The sequence below is a fragment of the Choloepus didactylus genome, chromosome 8 (genome assembly GCF_015220235.1).
Source record: "Choloepus didactylus isolate mChoDid1 chromosome 8, mChoDid1.pri, whole genome shotgun sequence".
Lineage (NCBI taxonomy): Eukaryota > Metazoa > Chordata > Mammalia > Pilosa > Megalonychidae > Choloepus > Choloepus didactylus.
Window position 1 is genome coordinate 15,166,175 of NC_051314.1, and position 24,822 is coordinate 15,190,996.

At 45.2% G+C, this 24,822-nt stretch overlaps 3 protein-coding genes across 3 annotated transcripts in view; 1 reads left to right on the forward strand and 2 right to left on the reverse strand.

Annotated features, from left to right (window-relative positions):
- The window catches only part of GTPBP1 (GTP binding protein 1), a 39,353-nt gene extending 30,457 nt beyond the window's left edge, over positions 1-8,896 (reverse strand). The window contains exons 1-3 of the mRNA XM_037847992.1: positions 8,602-8,896; positions 6,000-6,941; positions 3,029-3,140 (exon numbers count right to left, since the gene is read on the reverse strand). Of these exons, the coding sequence (XP_037703920.1) occupies positions 3,029-3,140; positions 6,000-6,191 (304 nt within the window). The 5' untranslated portion in view covers positions 6,192-6,941; positions 8,602-8,896. The remainder of the gene's footprint in view (positions 1-3,028; positions 3,141-5,999; positions 6,942-8,601) is intronic.
- A 916-nt stretch (positions 8,897-9,812) lies between these two features.
- Positions 9,813-21,193, forward strand: JOSD1 (Josephin domain containing 1). Its single transcript, XM_037847993.1, has 4 exons — positions 9,813-10,278; positions 18,037-18,165; positions 18,329-18,523; positions 19,087-21,193. Exons 1-4 carry the CDS (start codon positions 10,094-10,096, stop codon positions 19,184-19,186), a joined length of 609 nt encoding a protein of 202 aa, XP_037703921.1. The 5' UTR covers positions 9,813-10,093; the 3' UTR covers positions 19,187-21,193.
- A 791-nt stretch (positions 21,194-21,984) lies between these two features.
- TOMM22 (translocase of outer mitochondrial membrane 22) lies at positions 21,985-24,732 on the reverse strand. Its single transcript, XM_037847994.1, has 4 exons — positions 24,163-24,732; positions 23,760-23,878; positions 23,173-23,290; positions 21,985-22,942 (listed from the first exon to the last, which is right to left on the reverse strand). Exons 1-4 carry the CDS (start codon positions 24,277-24,279, stop codon positions 22,868-22,870), a joined length of 429 nt encoding a protein of 142 aa, XP_037703922.1. The 5' UTR covers positions 24,280-24,732; the 3' UTR covers positions 21,985-22,867.
- Between the last annotated feature and the right edge of the window lie 90 nt (positions 24,733-24,822).

The following is a 24,822-nucleotide window of genomic DNA, read 5'->3' on the forward strand; positions in this document are numbered from 1 at the left end:
ACTGTCACCTTTTCAGGGCTCCCAGAAAATGCTGTCAATGTCACATTATCCTTCTCTAGCAGGCACTGCGTTCCTCACTTTGTAGGAGTGGAGACAATGGCCAGGATAAAAGCTGCAGAGGTCCAATTACTAAAGGCCAAATATTCAGTCATGCCCAAGCCAAATAAAATTTCAGTCCTACCATCTGATTTCCCTTTCCTATAATCACTCTCCTGTTCCACATGCTACAGAAGCTCCCCATAATTTTTAGGATAATGTTTTGGTATGGCATTCACTCATCCTCAGGATCTGGACACTGCACACCTGTCCAGCCTCCCCTCCTGCCACTCCTACCTCACACTCTATACTCCCACCTTACTAAATTACTTCTGGTCCACCAAATACTCCATAATCTCCAGGGCCTCCATGCCTTTATGTACGTGGTTTTTTCTGCTCACTCACTCCTGCCTTCATTTACCTGGAAAGTTCCTATACATCCTTCAGAATCAACTCAAAGGATCTTCAGAATCAACTCAAAGGGTACTTCCTCTTTGAAGCCTTTCCTAAGTCCCCCTCCCCCTAAAAGACTCAACACTCCTTTGTCACCTGAACTTTTAGCACAGTATCTGGCTCTCAGAAAGTCATGACTGAATATTGGAGGAAGAACAAGGTTCTTTTTGAAAAAAATCTCATGGTAAGTTAACCAAAACCTGGGACCCTTAAAAAATTACTACTACAACTACTCAGATCTGGTAGATGGCAAAGAGGCCATGTGAGCTTTGATGCTTACTAAAGCACAAACACTAAGCACATGTATCGCTTGCTATGTGCCAAGTGCTTTCCCTGACTTCTCATTTAAACCTTCACTATTATACCATGGGATAGATTCTGTTACTGTCCCCATCTTAAGATGAGGACAAGGGCAAACCCAGATCTGCCAGGCTCCAGTCCCTGAACTAACCATTACATCATACTACCTCTTTTTAAAATAGCCATTTTAAGAACACATAATTAAAGGATACATTCCTCCACACGGCTCACAATTTTTCAATGTCTAATTTATCCATACAAAATTTCTCTGAGGCAGGGTGTGGAGAGATGTCATTATCCCCATTTTACAGATGAAGGAAGTGATAAAGAGAGGTGAAGCACCAAGGACACACAGGTAGTCAGTGATGAAGTTGACCCCTGGTTTAGTTCTCTGAGGTTTAACTTGTTTAACTAGTCATGATCTCTCTACCTCTACAGAATTCCAGCAGGAAGGAGTCACTATGAATTTAATAGCATCCAATTGGTAGATGCAAGGATAATACTTGGGTATGTAGATGTGACATTAAATGAATTCTTGACATCTTCTTGTACTCTGTCATGGTAGGGTTAATTAGTTGCGAAATGCCAAAGCTTGGTAAAATTCACCGAGAGTCAAAATTAAAGGAAGTGGGGAACAGAGGGTCTTAAGAATCTGGGTCTTCAAAGAACAGTCCCAACACTTATTGAAATTGACCTATATGTGGTTCCTTAAATTCTAAAGGAATGAAGTAATCTTTCAGTGTTCATTCTCCTACAGCAGACCAGATGTGTACCTGACATAAAAGCTTTCAAAAGGCCACTGATAATCAGTCACTAAATGGAATGGCTTTTTTAGAACCTGACCTTTTTTCCGGTCTCTGTAGCACTTGACAATGCTGTCCAGTTCCCTCCCTTTCTTGACGTGCAATCTCCTGGTTGACATGCAACCTCCTCTCTCTCTGACCATGCCTATTTTTAGGTGATAAGACCATAAACTGGGGAGGTGCAGCAAAGATGGAATGGAAAGGACAGATATAAGAAACATTTCAAAGGAAGGCACAGCAGCATTTGGAGATCTAACCTTTCTTACTTGGTGACTCTAGTAGCACTTCCAAGTATTGTTTTATATTGAGGTTATTTGTGTATATGCCATTTACGCACCTTGGGACAGGGACCAGATTATAAGTATCCAAAATTACTGTGTAACAGTATCAAGCCCTTAGAAGTTACTTAATAGTTACCCGTCAAATGAGTTAAAGAATGATTTTGAGATTTCCTCAATCTCAAACTCTTGACTGCAAGAGAATACTGCCTGCCTCTACAAAGCCTACATTCAGCAAAACAAACAAACAAATGAACAAACAAACAAAAAAAACAAAAAACTGTTCCTTTAAGGACGAGTTGAGGCCCTCCCTGGGCTTCCTGCAAAGATGACAGAGACAAGTGTTGGTATGGTCTGAATTCATAATCGTTAATCCCAGCGGCCATTTCTGCAAAGATAATTTCATGATGATAAGGGTAAGCAGGCCTTGCATTGCAGGTGAAAACTGGGAACAACCAGGAAAAAAAGGCCAGGATATAACCTGGGATTGTGTCATGGGCTGCCTTCTTCTAAAACAGAGGCTCCCACTGAAATGGAGTAACACGTGGAAAGAAGACAAGCAGTCCCTGCGTTATGGGGACAAGCCTACACATGGGACAGGACCTAAAGGGAAGAAAACAGAACCTCTGTCATCCCAGCCATCCACACTGAATGGTGAATGGAGTCTGGGGCAAGGCAACCTGACTAAAGAGAGGAACTCCAGGCTTCCTTTCCTGCTGACATTAAGAAGAATCAGAGGTTCTCTGCTAAGCAAGAAATAAGTAGCAGTGCGATCTGTAAACAGGGCTTGGAGGGGAAGATCTGGAGCTACCCAAAGAAGGCTTAATTCCGGATCTAACTGTAACCTGCTATGTTACCTTGGAAGTTCCTTGCTTTGTACTTTATTTCTCTTTATGCAAATGCAGAGTATGGAGGTAAAAAGGAGGCATCTGTAAAACTGCTTGGAAAGGGAATCTTTAGGGTCAAGCGTTATCATGACCACTCAAGTGGGAATTTACATTTTCACTTTTACATACTTTCATGTCCACCCAAACAGTTTTGCAGACACTGAAGAATCAATACAACTGAGACAAATGAGCAGGAAAGTTTAAAAAGACAGACAGAATATGTGCTCTAAATAAATTTTTTTAAATAAAGTGAAAGGAAAACTATGCTCACCTGATCCCTGCCCAATGACATATATGGTCTCTCCGCATCCCTCGTCCATCCTCTCCCACATCTGCCGAAGTAGGCTGTCATACTGTTCTGATGTAGGGCTCACTAGAACCAGCTAGAAGAGAAACCAACAGCCTTAGGACCACACTTACTAGAAGAGCACCACAGCCAAAGCTGATAAATAGCCTGACCAAGGACCTGACCCAAACCCATAGCATTCTGACCTAAAATAGATACGCAGCCCCACATGCCCTCTCCGCCACTCCTTAAATAGCCTTTGAGCCTAAAGCCTCATACGTGTTATATGATGCACTAAAATAAGTACTCTTTGAGCCACAACCCACAGAATGGAGGGTGTGAGCAGCCTGCCTCCTGCTGCTTAACAGATCAAGAGGCAAGACCCAGGATGATGGAGCATCTGGTACTGTGGGTAGAAACTGATGAGCGGTACTTACACCTACATGCCCATGTCTTCCATGGCATGGAAGCTTGCAGCTGGGAACTCGGGGAGACAAGAGATCTGAAGTACTGCCGGGCCATCTACCCAAAGGCCAATCATTCACGATAACCATAAAAGAATTCTGTTTCAATTCACCTTGGCTATCTTGCTTATTTGGGAAATAGCAGTGAAGACTGCCTGCAAGACTCATCTTCATCAACAGAACACCACTACCTCTAAGCACCAACGTTTTACAAATTTCCACCATTTGTAAGTTATGTACTTTCCATAACATTAAAGTACCAATCACTTATTTGGGAAGGCCATTTACCAACAGGCAAGCCAGATCCCATTCGCTAATCACTCATGTGTGACCTTGGACAAAGAACTTAACCTCCCTGAGTCTCAGTTTTTCAATTTACAAAATGAAGACAATACTCCCTAACTCCTAAGGCCACTGTCAAGACGCAGATAAGATAGCATGTAAAGCAATTAGTTCACAGCTCAATATATGGTACTTAGTTTTCTTTATCCCAATCATTCCAAGAAAAACATTACTGGATGAAACTGATCACCACTGTTCACTGTTTCTCCCTTTGGAAGCTCTCAGAACCTTAGATCCCCACATTTAACTATAGCAAGTACCTAAACGTTTAACATCTAATCTTCTCAGGAATATCTAGTCAGTCTATTCCTTCTCTCCCTCCACAACATCAGTTGTTCTTTTCAAAATCATCAATTTTCATATATATGTGACAAAGGTACCACACTATGTAAAATGTTAATAATAGGGAAAACTATGTGTGTGTGAGAGAGGGGTATACAGGAACCCTGCATATTCTGCATGATGTTTCTGTAAACTTAGAACTGCTCTAATAAAAAAAAAAAACTTAAAAATATTCATATAGCTTCTCAATGTTAAAATAGCGAGGGAAACTTCCTCAGCTATGTGATGAAGTAAAACTTCCCTATCTCAGAACATTCAACAATAGCTGGTCAAAAAACAAAGGTATTATACTCTTTTGCAACTCTGTCCCTGCAATTTCCCACTGTGTTTTCAGGTTTCTTCAGCACCTTGACCACATGCTGACATCCAGCTGGTCTGCTTTTGAGTCAGGTGCATGTCTTACAACTTCTTGAGTTGACTCACCAGAATTTGTACTTGTAACCTGGGTGCTGCCTGGGTCTTTTGCATAGTGTCACATTGCCTCACACATTTCCCCTGACCATCCCTCTCTCCAAGCATGGCTATTCTGATTATGGCATTAGAGGCACCAAACAGGACCACTGTGATAAGCAGCAGCTTGCTGGCTTCTGAATGCTCAGCTTGGTCTAGAAAGAAAGACACCAGCCCAAAGTTCACTTGTTTAGGTTGCAAGAAGGTTCTCTACAGTTTAGGGACATGTTTCATGGAATTTTGCTTCCATAGACTATGAAAAGTCACAAACTTCTTCAAAGCTTGATGAATTTCTCTATTGTACCTATCCAACAGGTGGTATTGGTGTTCTATTTTCCATCAGTTGTTGTTTTATCTGCACAGGGAATCAGTTTTTCAGTTTATTTTGAACATTGACTGAGTTTCTACTATGTATCAGGCACCGTACTAGACGTCTTACATTTCTAATTTTCCCAATGCATCTGTACTTTCTCACCATGATGTCGCTGGAGAACTGAGAGGTTAAGAAACTTTACCAAGGTCACAGAGCCATTTTAAGTGGTAGGAAAGCAAACCCAGCCTTGATTCCCAAGTCTACATTTTTTCCTTTGGCAAAACAGTCACAGCTTATGCTTATACTTTCTTTCTCTCCACAATGCCAAGCAGATGGTAAGCCCTTAATTCCTGCCTACTTTCTAAACAGCTCAGAAGATTCGATTTGAAAAGTCCTTCATTATGCCACCCATACAAGATGAGGTTTCACCCCAAGCAATTTTGTTCTGGGTAGATTCGCAAAGTAGCTATTACTCAGATATCCTTGTCCACAACCAAGAGATTTCATTTCTGTTTCCTCTCCTGACTAGGAAGGGACTGCGGCCACCATCCCTATCCTCCCCTCGGACGACGTGATCTTCCCCGGCACCCCGCTTTCCCTGAGCAAGGCGTCTCCGACCCTTCTCGCCTGCCCTGGACAGTGCAGGGAGAGGATTACCCTTTCAGGGGAGGGACCCCTCACAGGCAGGGACCCGAGGAAAGGTGAGGGGTCGGGAGGCGGCGCCTCGCGGGGATGCGACTGCCGGGAACGCGCCCCGCGGCCGACGCCTCCCGTTCCACTTGGCAGAACCGAGAGGTGATCTCGGAGGGGAACCGGGGACGGGAGGTCGGGTCGGGGGCGGCGGGGTCGGCGGCGGAGGGCGGGCCCTTGCGCCGGGCGCCTCCCGCACGTCCCGCGACCGGCAGGTGGGCGGGCTCGGAGCCCCCCAACCCTCGGTCTTCCCCTCTCCTCCGCGGCCAGGCCCGCAGGCCAGGCCCGCCGTTGCCCCGTACACGGCTCGGCCCACGCGCCCGTCCCCTCAGCGCCCGCCGCCACCCGGGCCTACCTTGCTGGTGAGGTCCAGCTCCGGCTCGCCGTTGAGCGCCTCGCCGTCCTCGCTGCAGTCCGAGTCGCAGTCGCCGTGGAGCCGGGAGGCAGCCGCCGCGGCCCTGGCCGCCCCCGGGGAACTGGGCTCGGGGGCGAACATAGAGGCCGGGACCGGCGAGTCCATCGAGGAGCGACTCCGCTCCGCCGCCATCTTTAATAACTTAGGCTAATTTGTAGCCGGCTTTCCCTCCCTCCCCGGCTTATTTGCCTAAAACATGCGTGGTCCCGCCCCAAGCCTCATCTGAATAATTTATGCGAAATTCTCGACCGGCGTAGAGGGCGACCCGTATCTCTAGCTAAGAAACAATCGACCAGACTTTTAAACCACCAATCGCTGCAGCCCTTTCAAGCACCTAATGAATAATTAATGAACCCCAAACCCAACAACAAATGTCCGAGACGTCACACGCCTTTATCCCAACTTGGGGGAGGGGAGGCAGTATGAAGACCATGGAACCTGCCTAGAGCATTCCCGCCAACGGGAGCAGAGGAGAGTATGACTGACACAGCAGCCATCCAATGAGAAGAGCAGTATATGCAACGTTTTGCTCACCGCTCCTTCAGGCTCCTCGTTTCCAGAGGCGGGGCTCTGCTTGCAAATTTTACTGCAAAACAGACGGTGCGTGGAACCTTCCGATGATGGACGCGGACAAGACCCAATCTAATCATCGAATAGGTCCCGCGCTTTGCCCCGCCGCTTACGGAGATAGTAAACTGCAAAATGAGTCTCCTACTCCATTCAGTGACTGAAGACGGTCGCTGGAAGATGTCCGATGTGCTGGCAATCTCCAGCCAATTTTAGTAGGACGATCGATGCTGTATATTCCAAGAGATGTAATACTGTCGCAGCCAGGGATGCGATTAAATGCTGACCTTGGGCAGAATTCTCCATTCATTATCTCTGCGGAGACAGCAATTACCCGAACAAAAAAGAGATAATCAGCTAAAACAGAAGCCAAAAGCACCTCACCATATTAGTGGCGAAGAGATCTAGGGTCTGTTAGTTTCCTAAGGATGATTCTTCTGGCGTGTCATCCATCCATCAGTTGTGAAAATACCGAATGCAAAAGAGCACTAGCACCAGTTTTATTGTGTTGAATTCCTATTTCAAAAACCTGAAAAGCCTGGGCCTTCACTGCTTGGTGAAATTAGAAATTAGCCAAGGATTAATATTGCTAGTCTTGCTAGGCAGCGAGAGCAGCAATTTGAGAAGGTAACATATCCAGGGAAATTCAGAATTTGACTACAGGATTTAGCAAGAAACAGTGTTCAAAATAGCCTTCAGTTTCAGGGATCTACCTGAGAGGAAACAGTCAACCCCTTGCTCCTGTTTTCAATGGCACAATCAAGTCTTATGTGCACAAACACAGCTGGGAATCTGGGACAAGAAGCCATTCAACTCCAGTGGTCAAAATAATAGTTCTGATGCATTTTTTCCTAGCTAACTTATATAAACAACTATCCTATTTATTCCTCTATCCAGTCCCATGAAGTAGTTAAAATATCAAGACTCTGATTTGTTAGAAAAGCCAAATACTGAGGTATTGTATTCTAGAATGGTAATTGATAATTAACCTCTTACCAACTGGCCCTTCCAGAGGTAAAGTTCAGAACGTACTGACACCTAAGGGGACCAAAAACATGCCCTTCCTACTCTTGGGCTTTGCCCAGAAAAGATATTCTCAGAGTAGGTGCTTCTTGAATTGAATGGGGATGTCTAAAATCACATTTCAGAGAGGGAATTCCCCACCTGCCTTTACATCCTCTTTCTGAAAACATGATAGAGCCTAGACTCAAATCAAGGGTGACCTCCAGGAGATTAATTAACCTCTCTGAGCTTGTTCCCTCTGAAAAAAACTGAAGTCCCTACCTCACAGGATAGTTATTGGTAAATGAGTTATTGTATGTAAAGCACCTGAACAGTGCTTGCTGCACAGCAAGCCCTCAATAACTCATCTTACATAAAAATAATTAACTCTAAGGTGGCTTAGAAATTACAAACATTTAAGATAATTCAAGAGTTGTCAGGATCGTGGCTGAAGACCTCCCTATCACATGCTAAGCATTCAAGCACACGTTGAGTGTAATGGTATTACAGAAGTCAGGTTGAAGCAGGGTTAAAGAAATGACCGAGTTGTAATGCTATTTCTTCTTTTATTGTTTTTCCTATTTTCTGAACAAAAACCAAAAGGGCAGATAATATTTGCTCTGATGTCTTTCACATGCCAAGATGATAAAGGGAAAGAATTAAATTCACGTAAGACTGCCAGTAGTTTACCTTCTTACACGCATAATGCGCTGATAGGCCTGGAAAATACGGAGAGGAAAGCGCTGCGCCAACCAAGAGAGGCCGGAGGCAGCCCGAGGGAGAGAGGACCCTTGTGGTTCCGTGCGTAGTGAACCGAAACATGACAAGAAGGAACTGAAATAGGATTCCCCATGTCACTTGAAATGTGACTCCAGGGTAGAAAAGTAACCTCCGCGCTCCCAGCAAAGTGCGGGGCGGTGCGGCCCACATATCAGTTGCGCCCGACCGCGTCAGTAAGGTGCTCTGAAATCACCTGGCGAGCGGCGCGCTAGACAAACATGGAACGGTCACCGTAGGAACAGCGAGCGAAATCCTTTTTGCCGAAGAAGCCCGGCCCGGGGAGAGGAGAGGGGTGGAGAGAGCCGCGAAAGGCAGTTGCAGGCGGGGCCACCGACCCGGAACGGGACAAAAGCCCGGAGGAACGAGCCAGAACTCCGCAGGCCGCCCCTGGCCAGCCGGGACGCAGCAGCCAGGAACCGATCCCATCGGCTGTCGCACTCCTACGCCCCGCGCCTGACCGCCCAAAGGCCTGCTTACCCGCCCCACGGATGCCCCGCGGCCACCGCTCAAACGCCGGCGCCGCTGACGTCAGGATGACGTCAGGCGTGACGTCGCGGCTGGGCGGTGGTGGGGACGACGCAGGAGGGCGTTTCCGGAGCACGCGCCGGGCGAGGGCCGCCGACGTCAGGTTCAGGTGCGCGCGCTCGCCCGCCCGCCCGCCTGCACGGCCCAGGTGGCGGCCTGCAGCTCCAGGTGGCGGGCGGGCGCTGGTGGGGGGTCGGCAGCCGGTGGCTCCTCCGCGAGCTGTCCCGGCGGCGCGGGGGGCCGGGCGGGGGTCGGGGCTGGGGGAGCGGCGGGAGGGTGCTTCGGCTGCCACTCACGTGACAGGAGGGGAGCTGGGGTGGGGACGGCGAGCGGGGTGGGCCTGTCCCCGCGCTCCCGGGCGCCCGAGGGCGAGGTGGCTTGACCAGCCCCACCCCGCAGCGCGGGACCTTCCCTCGGGCAGGGGCCGGATCCGCCGCGCCACTTCCTCGGCCAGCCTGGCCCTCCGCGACGGCCCGACTGACGCTGGAGCTGACTGGAGTTTCCTCCTCCGCAGGGCCGCGGCGAAGGGACGAGAGTCCGCGCTTTCCGAGGGAGTCGTGCCCGCCCGGGTCCGCGCCGTGCGGGGCCCCATCGCACCCAAGGGGATGGAAAGTCGCCCCCGAGGTCTCAGCGCGGCCCGCGACCCCATGTTGGCCAGCCCTCACTAGCTGCTCGGATTTTGCGTTTTATCCACCACCTGGGCCTTGTGTCCTGAGTCAGTGGCTTGTGGTTCGAAAGAAATGGAAGAAAAGGAGCGATGTGAGCGTTTCCGTTCGGTCCTCTTGTGTTAAGGCTTTCTTGGCATTTGCAGAGAGGAAAATACAGCAAGAAAATCTTGTTTTTTGGAGGGGGTGGGAGGGAGGGTGGGGAAAAAGGAAATAAGGTTTTAGGTTTTTTATTTTTTATTTTTTTTGAATTCTGCACTTTGACAGTGGTAGCGGAATAAACTTATCCCAAAGTTATTTTTCTATTGAGAAGAAAGAAGAGGTGGATTCTTTTTCCTTTTGATTACAACCTTTTCTCCCAGTGACAAAGCATAAATCATGGACACCAGAGAATAAGGAGGACCTCAGGAACCCTGGAAAGACTAAGATTACATTCTTCCTCAGGAGGGAAGGGTGGGGTGTTTTTAGCCCTCTCTGGAACCTAAAACTAAAAACATGAGTTGCATGCCATGGAAAGGAGACAAGGCCAAATCTGAATCATTGGAGCTGCCCCAGGCAACACCCCCCCAAATCTACCATGAGAAACAACGCAGGGAGCTTTGTGCCCTCCATGCCCTCAATAACGTCTTCCAGGACAGCAACGCCTTCACCCGGGAAACGCTGCAAGAGATTTTCCAGAGGTAGGGGACCCTTCTCTTTGGGTCTTGATACTTTCTTCATTTCGGGGAAGTTGGGAGGTGGGGCAATGTCTCAGCTATATATACCTACAAACCAACAGGTATTGTTAGCTATATGCTGTTAGCAGCTCTGGAGATGCAGGGCTGGGAAAGATAATCATTACCGTTTATTGAGCACTTACTAAGTGCTAGGCAGAGTGCTAAGCACCTCGGTTTATTATCTCATGTGATCCCCTTAATGGTTCTGTGCAATACGTGTTATATATTTTGTTTCCATTTTACAAATTAAAGACAGGGCTCCAAGAGGTTCAGTAATTTGCCCAAAGTAACATAAAAGCTGGAGCCAGGGTTGAATTTAGGTTTGTATCTGGGGTGTTGACCACTGTGCTATAATGCCTCTCATGCTCTGCCCCCAAAGAGTTTACAATCTGGAAGGGGAATACGTACTCAGTCACCTGTATCCAAAGGTGGGATGTGATGGATATCACTAGAGAGGTGTATAGTCACAGTGTCCAGCTTCTCTGTGAAGACATATTCTGGCCTTGGTGTTTTTCAAACTCAACAGTCATCTTACTGTCTCTATTTTACTGATATTGAAACAGATAGAAAGGTCAGGTATATTGTTCAAATAGCAAAGCTACTTGAAGCTGACTTCAGATACCCTCCCCTTTACTTCATCCTGAATGACCCTTTCTTATCCACCTGAAAGCCAAATGCCATCCCACAGGTTGACAGAAATTCAGTTTTTTTTTTCCTCTGCTTTGATTTTCTAAAATTCTCTTATCAAAAGGTTTTCGAATTAGTTCTGCTGTTTCTAGATGGACACAGGCAGTGTGACTGCAGCCCATAGCACCTTTGGCTGTGAGCTTATCTGATCGATCACTCCAGCTAGAGAGGGGTGGGCCTGCTCAGTTTCCAGTACAGAGAAAGCAAAAAAAATTCTTCCAACAGATTTTTCTGACTCTCTTCACTCGGAGATGAAATTATTGCCCCACAGGGAGCTGAATTACAACTGGAAACACCCTATTTTGGGTGAGCTGTGAAGCATATATGGGGACCATATACCTGAAAGAAACATAGGCCTTTTCTTAAAGGAATGTTAATCCCAGTTTGCAGACAATACTGTAATGAGGATAACTGTTTTCCAATGTCAGCAGTAACCATCGTGATGCCTTGGCAGGGCAGTGTTATTTGCATGGCCATCATTTAACAGCAGGTGGAGTAAACTCTTCAGGAAACGGGGCCCTGAGAGGTGAGATCATTTTTCCCAGGTTACCAAGTCATGTTACTGAAAGGAGCAGAAAGGAGGACCCAGTCCATTAGGTTACTTACTTGTGGGCCAACCATTGATATTTCTTCTACTCCTAAATGGATATTTGCAAGTTATTTCTTAATCAAAGTGAGTACCTAAATGGTCTTGGTGATTTGGACTATGTAATATGTACTTAGTTATATGTAATAATCTTGGAACAACTTTATCAGTGATGGAAACAGGGTTCAAGTTAAGTGATTTGTCCAGTTTCCTTCACTAGAAGTAAATATAGGCGTAAGGATTCTGTGTATCCAGTCATACTCAGGTAGACAAGTTTTTCACATGGTGCCTGATCTGACAAGGGGAATAACCCCAACAACTGTCACTAACACCTTTGCACGCCTAGTCTGCAGAGCACCAAACAGTGCTTTCCTTGCCTTGACTCAGTCCTTACAGTGATCTCGGGAGGTGGATTCTGTTATTTCCTATTTCCCACATGAGGAAATGGTGGCACGGAGAGTTCACAGGGCTAGCTAGTAACGGCAAGATTTGGATCCAGGCTTTGTGACTCCAGGGCCTAACGGCTCTGTTGCTGCCTGAGTATTGGAAAGGCTTATCAGAGCTATTGGACTGGTAGTAGCTGTTCACCCTGCTAGTAAGTTAGGCCTGGGGCTGAAGATCTGGGCTGTGATCATAAAGTTGGTGAGTAATGGCAGGAGGCTTTGAGTTCTGTTTTCCTGGGGTGAAAGAATGCCAGATATTTGCTAAACCATCCACATGGAACCAGGGTTCTATTCCTGGCTTTTAAAATGCTTTAGCAAATTGTTCTGCACTTCTTAATTCCCTGTCTGCACAACATAAAGATCCACCTCAAAGTAAAAAGCAAACTACTCCATCCCACTCCAGAGGTGGAATTCTATAGAGTATTTTGGGTGGGAAGATTCTATATGTATAGGTGCAAGCAAAAAATGAAGTGTGAAAGGGGAAAAAGCAAAGGGGGAAGAGGTGAGGGAGAGAAGATGGAATTTTTTAAACAAACATTTCCTAGCTGCTTGCAGTGTGCCAGGCACTGCTAGGCACTGTCGAAAAAACAAACTGAACAGGACTCCGCCCCGAGAATAGATTTAAGTGAAGTTAGAACCATGGAATTCAGAGCGATTTAAAAGCAAAAGATGGTCTCTTGCATCTTAATGGAAAGAAGAGAAATGCTGGCAGTTTTAACTAGATAATTTTTAATTTCCAGATCTGAAGTTTTATGCTTTTATGAAGATATAACAAATGAATGGTAGAAATGGGAGAAAAACTTTGATTAGCACCATTTGTTGAGAGGAAGTTGAACCCAGCAGTTGAATTTTGGCCAGATAAAAGAGGAGACATACAAAAGCAGAGTGGAGTTTCAATACAGTTTTGGATGTGAGATGACGTTTGGAATGGAAATGAATAGGAGCTTAGAAAGAAATGAACTAATGACTGCGCAGCAACAAGGGGACGGGGACAAGAGGAGTCAGAGGTGTGACAAAGGCTCTGACCTGGATTTGAAGATAGTGGTAACATCTGCAGTGATAGCAGAAGAGGTTATTGGTTTGAACAGGATCAGTTTTCAATGTGTGAAAATGGAGTAAAGATCAGAGAAACAGGGCCGGTGTCACCAGTGTGTCTTTATAGATATGGGTATTTAATATATATGTCTATCCTTTGAAAAAGAAGGGGACTTAGAGGTCAGATGATTTGGCAGCAGCTTTGCTAGGTTGTTTTGAAAATCCTTAGACCTCAAACGTTTTCACTAGACTCATGCCAATTTTCCAGTGATCAGATGTTCTTGCAGCCAGGTATGTGTTCCTCTCCCAAATAAAATAGCTATTAAAATCTAACTAGAAGAAAACTAGCTTGGTATGAGGAAAAAAATCTAAAATTGGAAGGGACAAAGAGGCTATGGATATTGGTGAATATTCAGCATTCTCTACCACAGAAGGGAAGTCCTCCTTACCCCCTCATTAAAAGGTCCTCAGGCAGGAGAGACTGGACCAAATCTATGTATGATGGATTGTAAATTGCAAAAAGGGGTTGTGGAGTGTTTGCCTCTAAAGGTCTGAGCTCTCCTCTCCAAGTGCCAGGCAGAACATGTGGTTGTGGTAGAGGTGGCCAAGTACCTGCAAAGTCCTATGTGCTGGCCCCATGAGCCATGCTTTGTGTATATTAATTTATTTAAAAACTTAAAAATGCACCAGGAAGTTCTGAGCCATATTTTCTAATGTCCCATCTCTTCAGACAAGTAAAAAGGAAAATAATAATTTGAGGGGGGAAGGACTCTTGAGGAAATGTCTCCCTTTTCATTAAAATCCAAAATCATCACCGTAGGTCAGACACAGTGGTAACTAAGAGAGAGGGCCAGTGACCTACCTGAGGGCTTAGATGTTAGTGGAGACCCAGGAAAGAGGCAACCTTTTCTCTTGTAGGTTTCTTTAAATCTCACAGTTCTAACCTCTGACAGTGATTACAGAGATGAGAGGCTCACTTACAGCCCAGGATTTCTGTGGAAATCATTAAGGCAGTCCTGAACAAGTGTTTGCCAAGGAGTCTGAAGAAAACCTTCCATTGGAGTCAGAACAGGATTTGATGGACTTCATTGGGACCAATGTATTGAACTATCCAAGAGACTTCTCAGTGTAGTGTGGGCTTAGAGATTGAATCTACATTTTTATGAATTCTTACAAACCTAAGCTGTGTATGACTGTGCAAGTTATGTAATCCCTCTACCCCTTAGCTTCCTTATTTAAAATATGGGGTTAATATCTGTCTTACTTGGCACTTGATAAGTGTTTAAGTAAAAGCAAGTACTCAGAAAAATGGGGATAAAAACTAAAGGACAAATGGGGTGGGATGGGGGGATGATTTGGGTGTTCTTTTTTCACTTTTACTTTTTATTCTTGTTCTGGTTCTTTCTGATGTAAGGAAAATGTTCAGAGATAGATTGTGGTGATGAATGCATAACTATGTTATCATACTGTGGACAGTGGATTGTATACCATGGATGATTGTATGGTGTGTGAATGTATTTCAATAAAACTGAATTTAATTAAAAAAAAAATTTCAGGAAAAGTAGAAAGATATAAAATTAACATACAGAAATAATAGTTTCATTTGCACAAATAATAAATGATGGATGTAATGATAGAGAAACCTGTTTACAATAGCAACAAAGAAAATTACATACTCAGGAATAAATTTAACAAGAAATGTGTGAAGTCTATAAAAAGAAAATATTAAAATGTTCTTTCACAGTCTTGAACACAATTGCTAGTATGTGATTGGAAATTATAATTTAACTGAATTTACATAAATTTGTCTTTATGACTGAAAAAAAAAAAAAAGCAAGTACTCATGTGGTGGGAGTGAGTGCTCCAGATGGACCCCACACATTCAACTCACCCCTCCTCTCCAAATAAGATGGAAGCTATTCTCAGCTCTTCCTGTTTTGATCATAAAATGCTATAGTTTGGCCAACCTGTGTTTATTAAGTTACCAATGTCTGGCTGTGAGGGATACAGAGTAGAAGAACTGGGCCCTTTGCTTCAGGGATTTACTCTTTGATTGGACAGATATAAAATAACTGAATTCTTCAGTGGTCCTATAAAATAGGAATCTTTCTCATTTTTACAGATGAGTTCACAGGTATAGAGCTTAAATTTCATAATTAGTATTGGTGGTGCTTGGATTTGAACTCAGGTCTCTGTGGTCCTCCAAATTCTTCCTTCTTTTTCTATTACACAGAGGAGCCAGGAAAGCCATGAATGAGATAGGATGTGAGGCTGAGTTTGAAGAAGCTGTAGGATTTGGTTTGGAAGAGGAAATAGCATTAAAGAATAGAAGCCAAAATGATCCTGGTGACTGGATTGCACTAAGTCCAAGAAGAAGGAAACAGGATCAACCCACTAGGCAGCTGGCTCTGTTCTCATATGAAGTGAAGTGATGCCTTGATGTTTTGGGAAGGTGAATGTGGCAGGAATTTGTATGGCAAATTGGTGGAAGGAGAGTTTTGGAAGTAAGAAGATTGATTTAGGAGACTGTTTCAAAACAAAAGTCCAGATGTGAAGTGAGGGCTCTCTATTTAGAGGAGAGATAATGGGAATAGACAGGAAAGGATTTGAATCTGAGATGGAAGATGGAAAGAACAGGAAAGTGAGATCCTTGGAACACAAGTTCTGTAAGGTGTACCTCAAAAAAATGTGTGTGTGGGGTCAAGTGGGAACCAAAGCATATTATACCTTCTTCTGGAGACTCAAGGTGAATATTAGCATATTGGGGCTCCAAGAAATCCTGCAGGAAACCTGTTTACTTATTGATTCCTTCAGCTATTATACTGACCGCTTTCTGGGTGCCTTCTATTAATGTGTATGGAATGAGTATCTCCAGGAACACACTAGGGAAAGCGCTGCTCTAAGGTTTGAGCTTGGTGGGGTGTTGGATGGTGAAAGAGGTAGAAGACTCAGCATTGGAGCCTTCATGCATATATAGGTCAAAGACTTCTTTGAAAGTAATGGGAAGCCACTGAAAAATTTTTAAAGGAAAGAAATTTGATATCTCTTGAGCCAGGCTTTTTTGCATATGTTTTCTATTTTAAAAGAACCCACTAAAGACCTTTGTCCTTTTAAGCTACTTTGTAGGCTCAGGCCCTAGGGACTTAGCTGGTACTTCCAGCCTTTCTTATCAACCCACCACCACCACTGTAATTCATGGGTCCTTGCCATAAGACAGCATACACAGGTTTGGATTCAAACAAACCTGAATTTGAATCACTGTGTCATGTGTATGGTAGGTGATCATGGGCAAGTACCATCACCAAACCTGTTTTTTTTTTTTTAAACTATGAAATGAAAATAATAATTCATACCCTCATAGGTTTGTTGTGAGGATTAAATGAGACACATATGAAAACATCAATCATAGTGCTTGGCATAGAGGTTTTCAATAAATGGTAGCGATTATTACAGGTTAAATAACTTTGGTTGCAGAGTGGAGTTTAGTGTCCTGAGATCTCCTTTGGTAACTCTGGAGACAACACATAAGCCCTTTTCATTATAAGGGTTTACTACTAATATTAGCAAGGAAAGAGATAAGATAATAAAACTAAATATGGGGAGAAAATAAATGAACAAACATGGGTAATATTTCACCATTGAGACCTAAATAATAAGGAGCAAACCAAGTAAAGATTTAGGGGAAGAGCATTCTACACAGCGAGAATGGGTAGTAAGTGCAAAGATCCTTGGTGAGAATGAGCTTTATGTTCAAGGAACAGAGAGGTCAAGTGTGGCAACATCCTGGGGGCGCTGTAGGTCTGGGGAAGGCACGAGTGCTTTGGGAGCTATTGGAGGGCTTTAAGCAGTGGCAGGAGTATGTTTCATGTTTGGAAAATATCAACTATGTATAAAGAAGTTTAAAAAAAAAAACTTGATAAAATATCTTAAGTATTCAGAGTGGACATCCTTGGCCTACCAGGTCCTGATTCTCTCCTGGAGATGGCATTTAGTAACCTCTTGGGTATCTGCCCTCTGCTTTTGTTCCAGAGGTACTCGTCACATCTCTTCCCTTCACAGGAAGGTAGAAGCCATGCTGACCCTTCAAGTCAGCCTTGCCTCAGGTCCTAGCCTGACAAACCTGAGGAAGCAAAGTAATGATTGGAAAGGCCTTAGACATTGACTTTGCCTTAAGATGAAGGAGGGGCTAACAAGACATGGCAAAAAAAAAAAAAAAAGAAAAGAAAATAAAAAAGAAAAAACACAAATGGCTTAAAGCTGGGTAGGCAAACCAAGACTGCAGTTGAGTTTTGTCTATCTAGCACAAAATTTTTTTTCAATTGATTTTTTTCGGGTGTTTAAAATTGTTTTAAAATTTTTCAAGAATTGTTCACACACATACATGTGTATATTTGCAGTACCTTTAGGTGGGTCAGGCATTCGAGCTTAACGTAGGTCTCACTGCTTTTATTGCCCTACATCTGTCTCAACTCTTACATTTATGTTACCTGCCTCATCCCATCTGAGCATTAATGAGTAATGATTTCTAAGCGTGCAAGCCTGAAATAGAAAGCACTTAAACTGTAAAAACCAGGAGTAACGATAATTACTACCAATGCAAATTGTTAAAAAAAAAAAAAAAAGACATCAAGGCATGAAGATGAGCAATGCAGGGTAGATGACTACAGAAGTGGGTAGGCTGAGGATTTCATAAATGAGACTCCTCCATGGAACATGCTAGTGTCCTTTTACTTCACTCTAGACACCCCTTCCTTTCTAAATGGCAGGCAGATACCCGTCCCCTAAGTGAGGTGCTCTGCATCAAAACAGAGGCAACCCCTAGGCAGCCAGGCCCCAGGCTACAACATACTTTGGAAGAAATGGGTTAAATTTCCCTTGAACGAGGGAAACAACTGTCCTGTCCCTGGTAGTGCAGGGCCAGCAAGGGTTAGGCAGACCTGCAAGTCTCAGGCCTCCTATTCACATTTGTAGGTTGTCTCCAAATACTATGGTGACACCTCACAAGAAGAGCATGTTGGGAAACGGGAACTACGATGTGAACGTCATCATGGCAGCACTTCAAACCAAAGGCTATGAAGCTGTTTGGTGGGACAAGCGCAGGTAATTTGCCCAGGCTTCTGGACTTGATGGAGAAGAGCTTGGTTGTGGTGAAAGCCTTTAGTACTGGGACTTGTGGCCTGAGTGGGGAGTGACTGTGTTTTTACAGCCAGGAAGCCTCGGGAAATTGGCCGCCTCAGAGCCTGACGCTCTTTCTCTTCTGCAGGGATGTCAGTGTCATTGCTCTCACTAATGTCATGGGCTTCATCATGAATCTGCCCTCCAGCCTGTGCTGGGGTCCGCTGAAGTTGCCTCTCAAAAGGCAGCACTGGATCTGCGTTCGAGAGGTGGGAGGTGCCTACTACAACCTCGACTCCAAACTCAAGGTGCCTGAGTGGATTGGAGGAGAGAGCGAGCTCAGGTAGTCTCTGCCTGTCGTGGCTAATGTGCTGGGATAGGGTATGCCGGGGAAGTTGAGCTCATCTTTGGTTATTTAACAAAGGAGAGTCGCTAATGAAATTCTGTCTCCTTGAGTGTTGTCTCTCTGCCTTACTTAGAATCTAAGGGTCTCTGACTTGGAAGACTTTAATTCCTTTTGGTAGGGAAATTCCACAGTCTGGAACACTGGCCATCTGGTCCAGGGGAACCAGCAGTGTAATGTTCTCCACGGGTAGGCAACTGCCAGTTGAGAGGAAGGAAGACATGAACGTTCAGGCCAGAGGGGAGCGCAATTCCCCTGTGACCAAATAAGCTTTTATATGAGAAGGCCCTTACTTTAATGTAATTTGGGCTCTTTCTCTCACAGAACCAGCTACTGTGGGCAGTAATATATGAGGAGTAACAAAAATTGGAACAGGTAGATTACTACTAGTGTTTTCAAGACAGCCAAGAATATCAAGTCTCTGGTGAACATATGGCCCTGAGATTAGACTTTGCATTTCACTGGCACTTCATTTTCTCTTTCATTTACCCTTTATTCCATAGGAAATTTCTAAAACATCATTTGCGAGGAAAGAACTGTGAACTCCTGCTGGTGGTATCAGAAGAGGTGGAGGCCCACCAGAGCTGGAGGGCTGATGTGTGACGCAGTTCTACCCAACTTCCCTCTCACCTCACCCCTTCAGTCCTCTGTGATGTGCTGTAGCCTCTACAGTGGGTCTGCCCTTACCACTGCCCCAAACATCTCATCAGGTTCCCTCCGCAGATTTGAGAGTGCAATAGGACAGATGTGGGAACTGTACAAGAACCACCACCAGCGTTATTTTTTCGTGGGAAAGGAAGGTAGGAGCTCTGTGTGCTTAGGGCAAGCAATAGAAGACCCTTGGTTTTATTTAAGAGAGAGGAGAAAGAAAGGTGGGTCTTAGCATATTTTCCCCTTTCCTGTGAGGACTTGACACAGGTTCTGCTGGAGTTAGTCAGTCATTGCTGTTCCAGACTCACCTGGAGACGCCACCTCCGCTTGCCCTTTCCTGTCAAATCAGTAGGTCTGAAGACAGAACACTCAAAGCCCGTGTGATGGACTGGAAGGACCCAGAGCCTACGGGTCTCAGGAAACCATCTCCAAAGCCCCAGCAGCAGTATAGCATGCTGTCTCCAACCGTCGTTACCACCCCCTCCCCTAATTTTTAAGGGGGGTTTATGGTCATCCTTGTAGTTTTATAATGAAAAGCTCTGTAATATTCTAAGCCAAGTGGTTGAGTCCTGCAATATTCTAGCATGATGGGTGAGAGGACATGGCTAAAGCCAAACGGGCAGGCATGGAGTGGCTCGTTTTCAATAGCTCTCACTCTGTTTTGTTCCTACCATTTCACTACATTGATCTAGAAGGCTTGGAGACCAAAGTCAAGGCAAAAGGGGCCATTTTCCCAGTTGACCCACTCTGGCAAAATCAGAAAACAAATAAGTCTGCCTTCAAGATCAAATTCCACTAGGTTGAGACCAAGTTGAGTGAAGAAAGTATTGTGAAGATATAAGGTTCTCTGAGTTTAAAAGCAGCTGGAATCAGTAGAAGTCCTAGGTTGGAGGCTCTGAGTCATATAGTGACAAGAAGCAAAGCCCTGAAGTTGGAAGGTTGTTATAGGACCTGGGTTTATCATCTTTCTGGAATTTTCTTTACAAATCAACTGAGAATTGACCTGCCCCCTACCTCTATTAAATAGTTATAGGCCACTTTTCTCCTGTAACTTTGGGGGGGGGGAATACATATCATACCACACTACGTGTCACCAGAGTGTCTGTGGTTGCCTAAGGCCCGTGGGCAGGTAGGAGTGATCTGGCTAGTCCTTACAGATCAGTGGTCTTGGCAGGTCTGAGAGCTGCCCCACTGGCCAGACTGCTCTCCAGCAGCAAAGCCAGCCAAGGGCTTCCATTGCAAGCCTGAGCAAGCTTAATGGGATGAAGCAGAGGCTTTCTCCCCGCTGTGACTGGAGTGCATGTTTACACCAGCACTTTTTCTGCACATGTTATCTTCAACCCAACAAGGCCGTTTTTTATGCTGAGTAACAGAGCCCACCAAGCGGCTACTGCATTATATCCTCCCAGCAACTGGCCGCAATCTCTTCTGCACCATTTTCTACGCCAGAACTGCTTGGCACCACAGGGAGCTCCTTACCCCTGCACAATGACATTCCAACCACCACCAGCCAGAAGATACAGCCAACCTTGCTGACTGTACAAGGAGGACCTTGGGTCCACTGGCACTGTCAGCGATAGTAAGCCATTTCTCGGGAAGAGGAAACCCCAATCCACAAATCTGTTTGGCCTGTGCAAATGGCACTTTAAAGGAGTCGCCATGGAGTCCACTAGCCAAGGGGATATGCAAAGATGCTTAAATGTTTCAGGGCTGGTTTCTCTGTTCATATCCAATTCTGGTGCTTAGGAACAGGAACCCATGCCAGTACCCAAGGGCAAAAAGCCCCACCTTTAAGGAAGGGAGCAGACCTGATCCTGATGCCCAGTAAGGGGCAATCCTAGGCTTTTTGTTTTTATGGCTTATGTTCCCTTTTTTGTTGGCCTTGTGCTGGGTTTGTTTACAAAGATGTATTTTGTTTAACCAGATATTAAAAATGGAAAACTCCATACATAAATCTCCTTACTTGTCTGCCTGAGTTCTGTAATTGCGTATGTAAAGAAAAAAAATAAATTTTAGTATGAAGCTTCTTCAAAAATTCATTATCATGAGACATTTTTTATAGTTATATTGTGCTTTGATGAAATCTCTCACCAGAAAAATCCAGACAAAGTATTTAAAGCAACATTTGACTCAGAAGCACCTGGGGCATTTTTCAATTTATCTTAACTTAAAAAATTAGACTTAAGAGTTTGAAGAACCCATCTACTACTTAGTACAAGATGTCTGCACCAGCACTGGCTGGTGACTGTTTTTCCCTAGTTAATAAAGGGAAGATCATGCATGTGAACAGAGGGCCTGAATTACCCTGGAATCCAGAGTATATAGCAGGGCTCTGTAATTAGACAGTATGGACTTGAATCCAGATCTGGCATTCACTGTGTGGCTTCATGCAGATTAACCTTTCTATGACTGTTTCCTCATCTGTAAAATGGGAATAGTCCTTCCTAGATTGTACAGCACTGCATCGATAATTGAATAATCCACATAAGAGGCTGAGTACTATTCCTGGCACAATGTTCAAGACTGATTATGTTAGAAAGACCTCAGAATTCAAAGAGCTACAGTTGGATTCTCATCAATTACCAACCAAAAGAAGGGGCACAAAAAGTTGTACTTGCAACTCTTCCCCGCCGAGACAAAAAATCAGTACAAGCATAGATCCAACCCTTTGTTTTAAGCTAGATCTGAAATTGATTGCCTGAATTCAGGGTAAAGACTGTTAACGATATTAAAAGGTTCTTGGCCAAAAATGAATTTTCCTCAGAGATTTTACTTTTGAAAACAACTAACTTGGCCCTCAGGGGTCAATCTGTAGGATGGTGATGCTGACTTGGTTGAGAAGAAACATGAGGGACAGGACGTATCTTTGCCCTTCTAGAATGCTCTATGGGCTACAAGTGGCAGTAGATGGTCTAAGCAATCTCAAAGTATGTGTTTGTAAGTACATGGATGACTCTTTGAGTTGGAATCATTTTAATATTTAAATACAAAAAGTGAGCACTGACTTTTTTTAAACACACAAAGGTCTAACAGCCAAAATGCGCAGAGGAAATGAGCTTCTGCTCTGTCCTCTAGTCTCCATCTTGTGGTCAAGGCTGCTGCCAGCCCTCCCTCCTCCTCCCCATCACACCTAGGGATTCAGAGTAGCTGCCTCACACTACAGCTCTAATGCATTTTGTCTGTTTCATTAACTGTGCATGTCCCTCCCCACCATCTCCAGTCAAAAAAAAAACAAAACAAAAGAAAAAAAAACCTAAAAACAGTTGTTAATGGTCAGGGGTTCCTCCCTCCACTGGCATTAGTTCCTCCCTCACAATGGGATAGCCAGGGGTCTTCTGCTTAGGAGCAATTTAGTGAAAGGGGTGGAGTAGCCAGTGTTGGAGTAACTGTCTGCATGGCTGCACTCTGGGATCAGAGTGAGGACAGAAATAAGTCAGGACAGTGTGGAGGGCACAGTTGCAAGTTGGGAGTCTCTGTGAGAAAGTAGGAACACTTCTTCCTACTAGGTTTAGATAAGATCAATGTGTGGCAAGTGTAAAAAAAAAAAAAAAAAAAAAAAAGCAATCAGCAGTTCAAACACTATTGAATTTCAAATTTCTCCCACCAAGGCAGCTCAAACATAGCAGTAACAATCTAGATCTTTCCAGGAAGTGAAGGTAGACCACCTGGCATTCCTCCTGAAAGCCCTGTGTTGGGCCCTAGAAGTATCTGTAAAAGAAAAGGAAGGGAATTAAGGCATTGAACAGGCCTGGGAACCTCATTTCTATCATCCCTGACAGGGCACATAAAGTCTACAAAACAATGCTAAGAGCACAGTCAGGTTTGTAGAAAAGCATGGATCCAGTCCCTACCCTCAAGTTAACTACAGGTGTACCCAGGTCCTAAAGAAATAACTTTCATCTCCACCACTGGCAAGAAGCCCTGACTTCTGGGCTCACCTGCCGCTGCTGCAATTGCTGCTGTTGCTCCATTTGCAACTTCTCAGTCTCAAAAACAACAGGAAGAACCAGGATCATAAAGGAAGTGGTCCCAATCCACAAGGCTGCCCTGGAAAACCTGCAGAGGGAAGGTGAGCATGATGGAGAGACCCCAAAACAAACAGCTTCCCCAAGGATCAACCAGTAATCAAACCATTCACACCCTTCACTAACCAATGTTTTTGAAAAGCATACTCTAAGTCTGGCACCACACTCCCGTCAGAAACAGAAGCAGTTCTGCTAGCTGTATATCTAGTTACAGCAGCTTAACACTCCTGAGTTCTTTTACTTATAAAGCTGCTTATATATTAATCATCTCAGATAATCTGAAATGGTCCTGACAACGACGCTGCCAGATAAAGAATCTCCATTTTACAGAAGAGGAAACTGAGGCTCTGGAAAGGTTAAGGTACCACTAGTCCAAGGTCAGTCGGTCAGTCATCTAGGTGGCAAGTTGCCCTCAACCCAGGTCTGCTGCTTTCAAAGCCCGTGTCCTTTCACGGCACCAGTCAACCCATGCACAACTCATCTTTGCCCTCGTCCCTTACCTGTACATTTTTTGAGCCACAAAGAGAGAGAGATCAAAAGTGGCTCCAGCCGCGGACCGGACCCTCTCCGGGAACATCTCCGTCAAACCCCACAGTCTCTCCGCCAGGGTCTCATCTAGCTGTGGTGGAGGAGGCGCGGGTCTTGACCAAAGCAGCGGCATCCACCCACCCAGGCGCGCTGCGGTTCCGGGAAAGGCCGAGCGTCCCTACACTACGCCAGCCAGGGGGGTTGGGGAGGTTCCTTATCCCGCCTCCCAGAGATGCCGCCTCAGCTCGGACCTCTCAGTGCTCTGCGACGCGCCTAGCCCGGATTCTGCAGCACGCGGAGCCCACACCCCCGGGCGCCCCTGCACCCCTCTCGTAGTGTCACTTGTCGCCTAGCAGCCCCTCTGGGCCCTGGTACCTCCTCGTCGTCGTCCTCTTCCAGCTCTTCTTCAGTCTTCTCGGCGTCACCCTTCGGGAGTAATTCGTCCGGGGACAGCGGCGCCCCAGGGCCGACCGCAGGAGTGGCGGCAGCCATGGCTGTAAGGGACACCGGAAGCGGAAGAGAGGAGAGGCGCGCAAAGCCACGGCGGACAGAACTGCCCTTCCGGGAATCGAATGGCCGGAAGAGGTTGGGGAGAGGGCGGCACCTTCTGGCCTGGAAGTCTTCAAACTCCCTCCAGGCAATTTTGCCGATGCTGAATCCCTAAAAGGACTTCCATCATCTTATCCCATGGTTCTCAAACGTCAGTGAACACTTCTGCCCACATGGGAAGCTTGTTAAAATACAGTTCCCGGGGTGCCTTCTCCCCAAGTAATTCTGCTCAGTGGGATTTGGGTGGGAGACAAATCTGCATTTTAACACACTGAGATCACACTTAATTTGGGAAACACTGATCGTTTCATTTTCCGAAGGGGTATTACTTGGTAAGAATAAGAGATATAGTGGTTTTTTGGTCAGCAGGGGAAACATCAAGTAAACAGTCATAATGTACTAAAACAAAGGTAAGAGCTAACTAACTACGTAAGTACTAGGCATTGTTTCTAAGTGTCAATGTGTCTGTGTATACATACACTCATT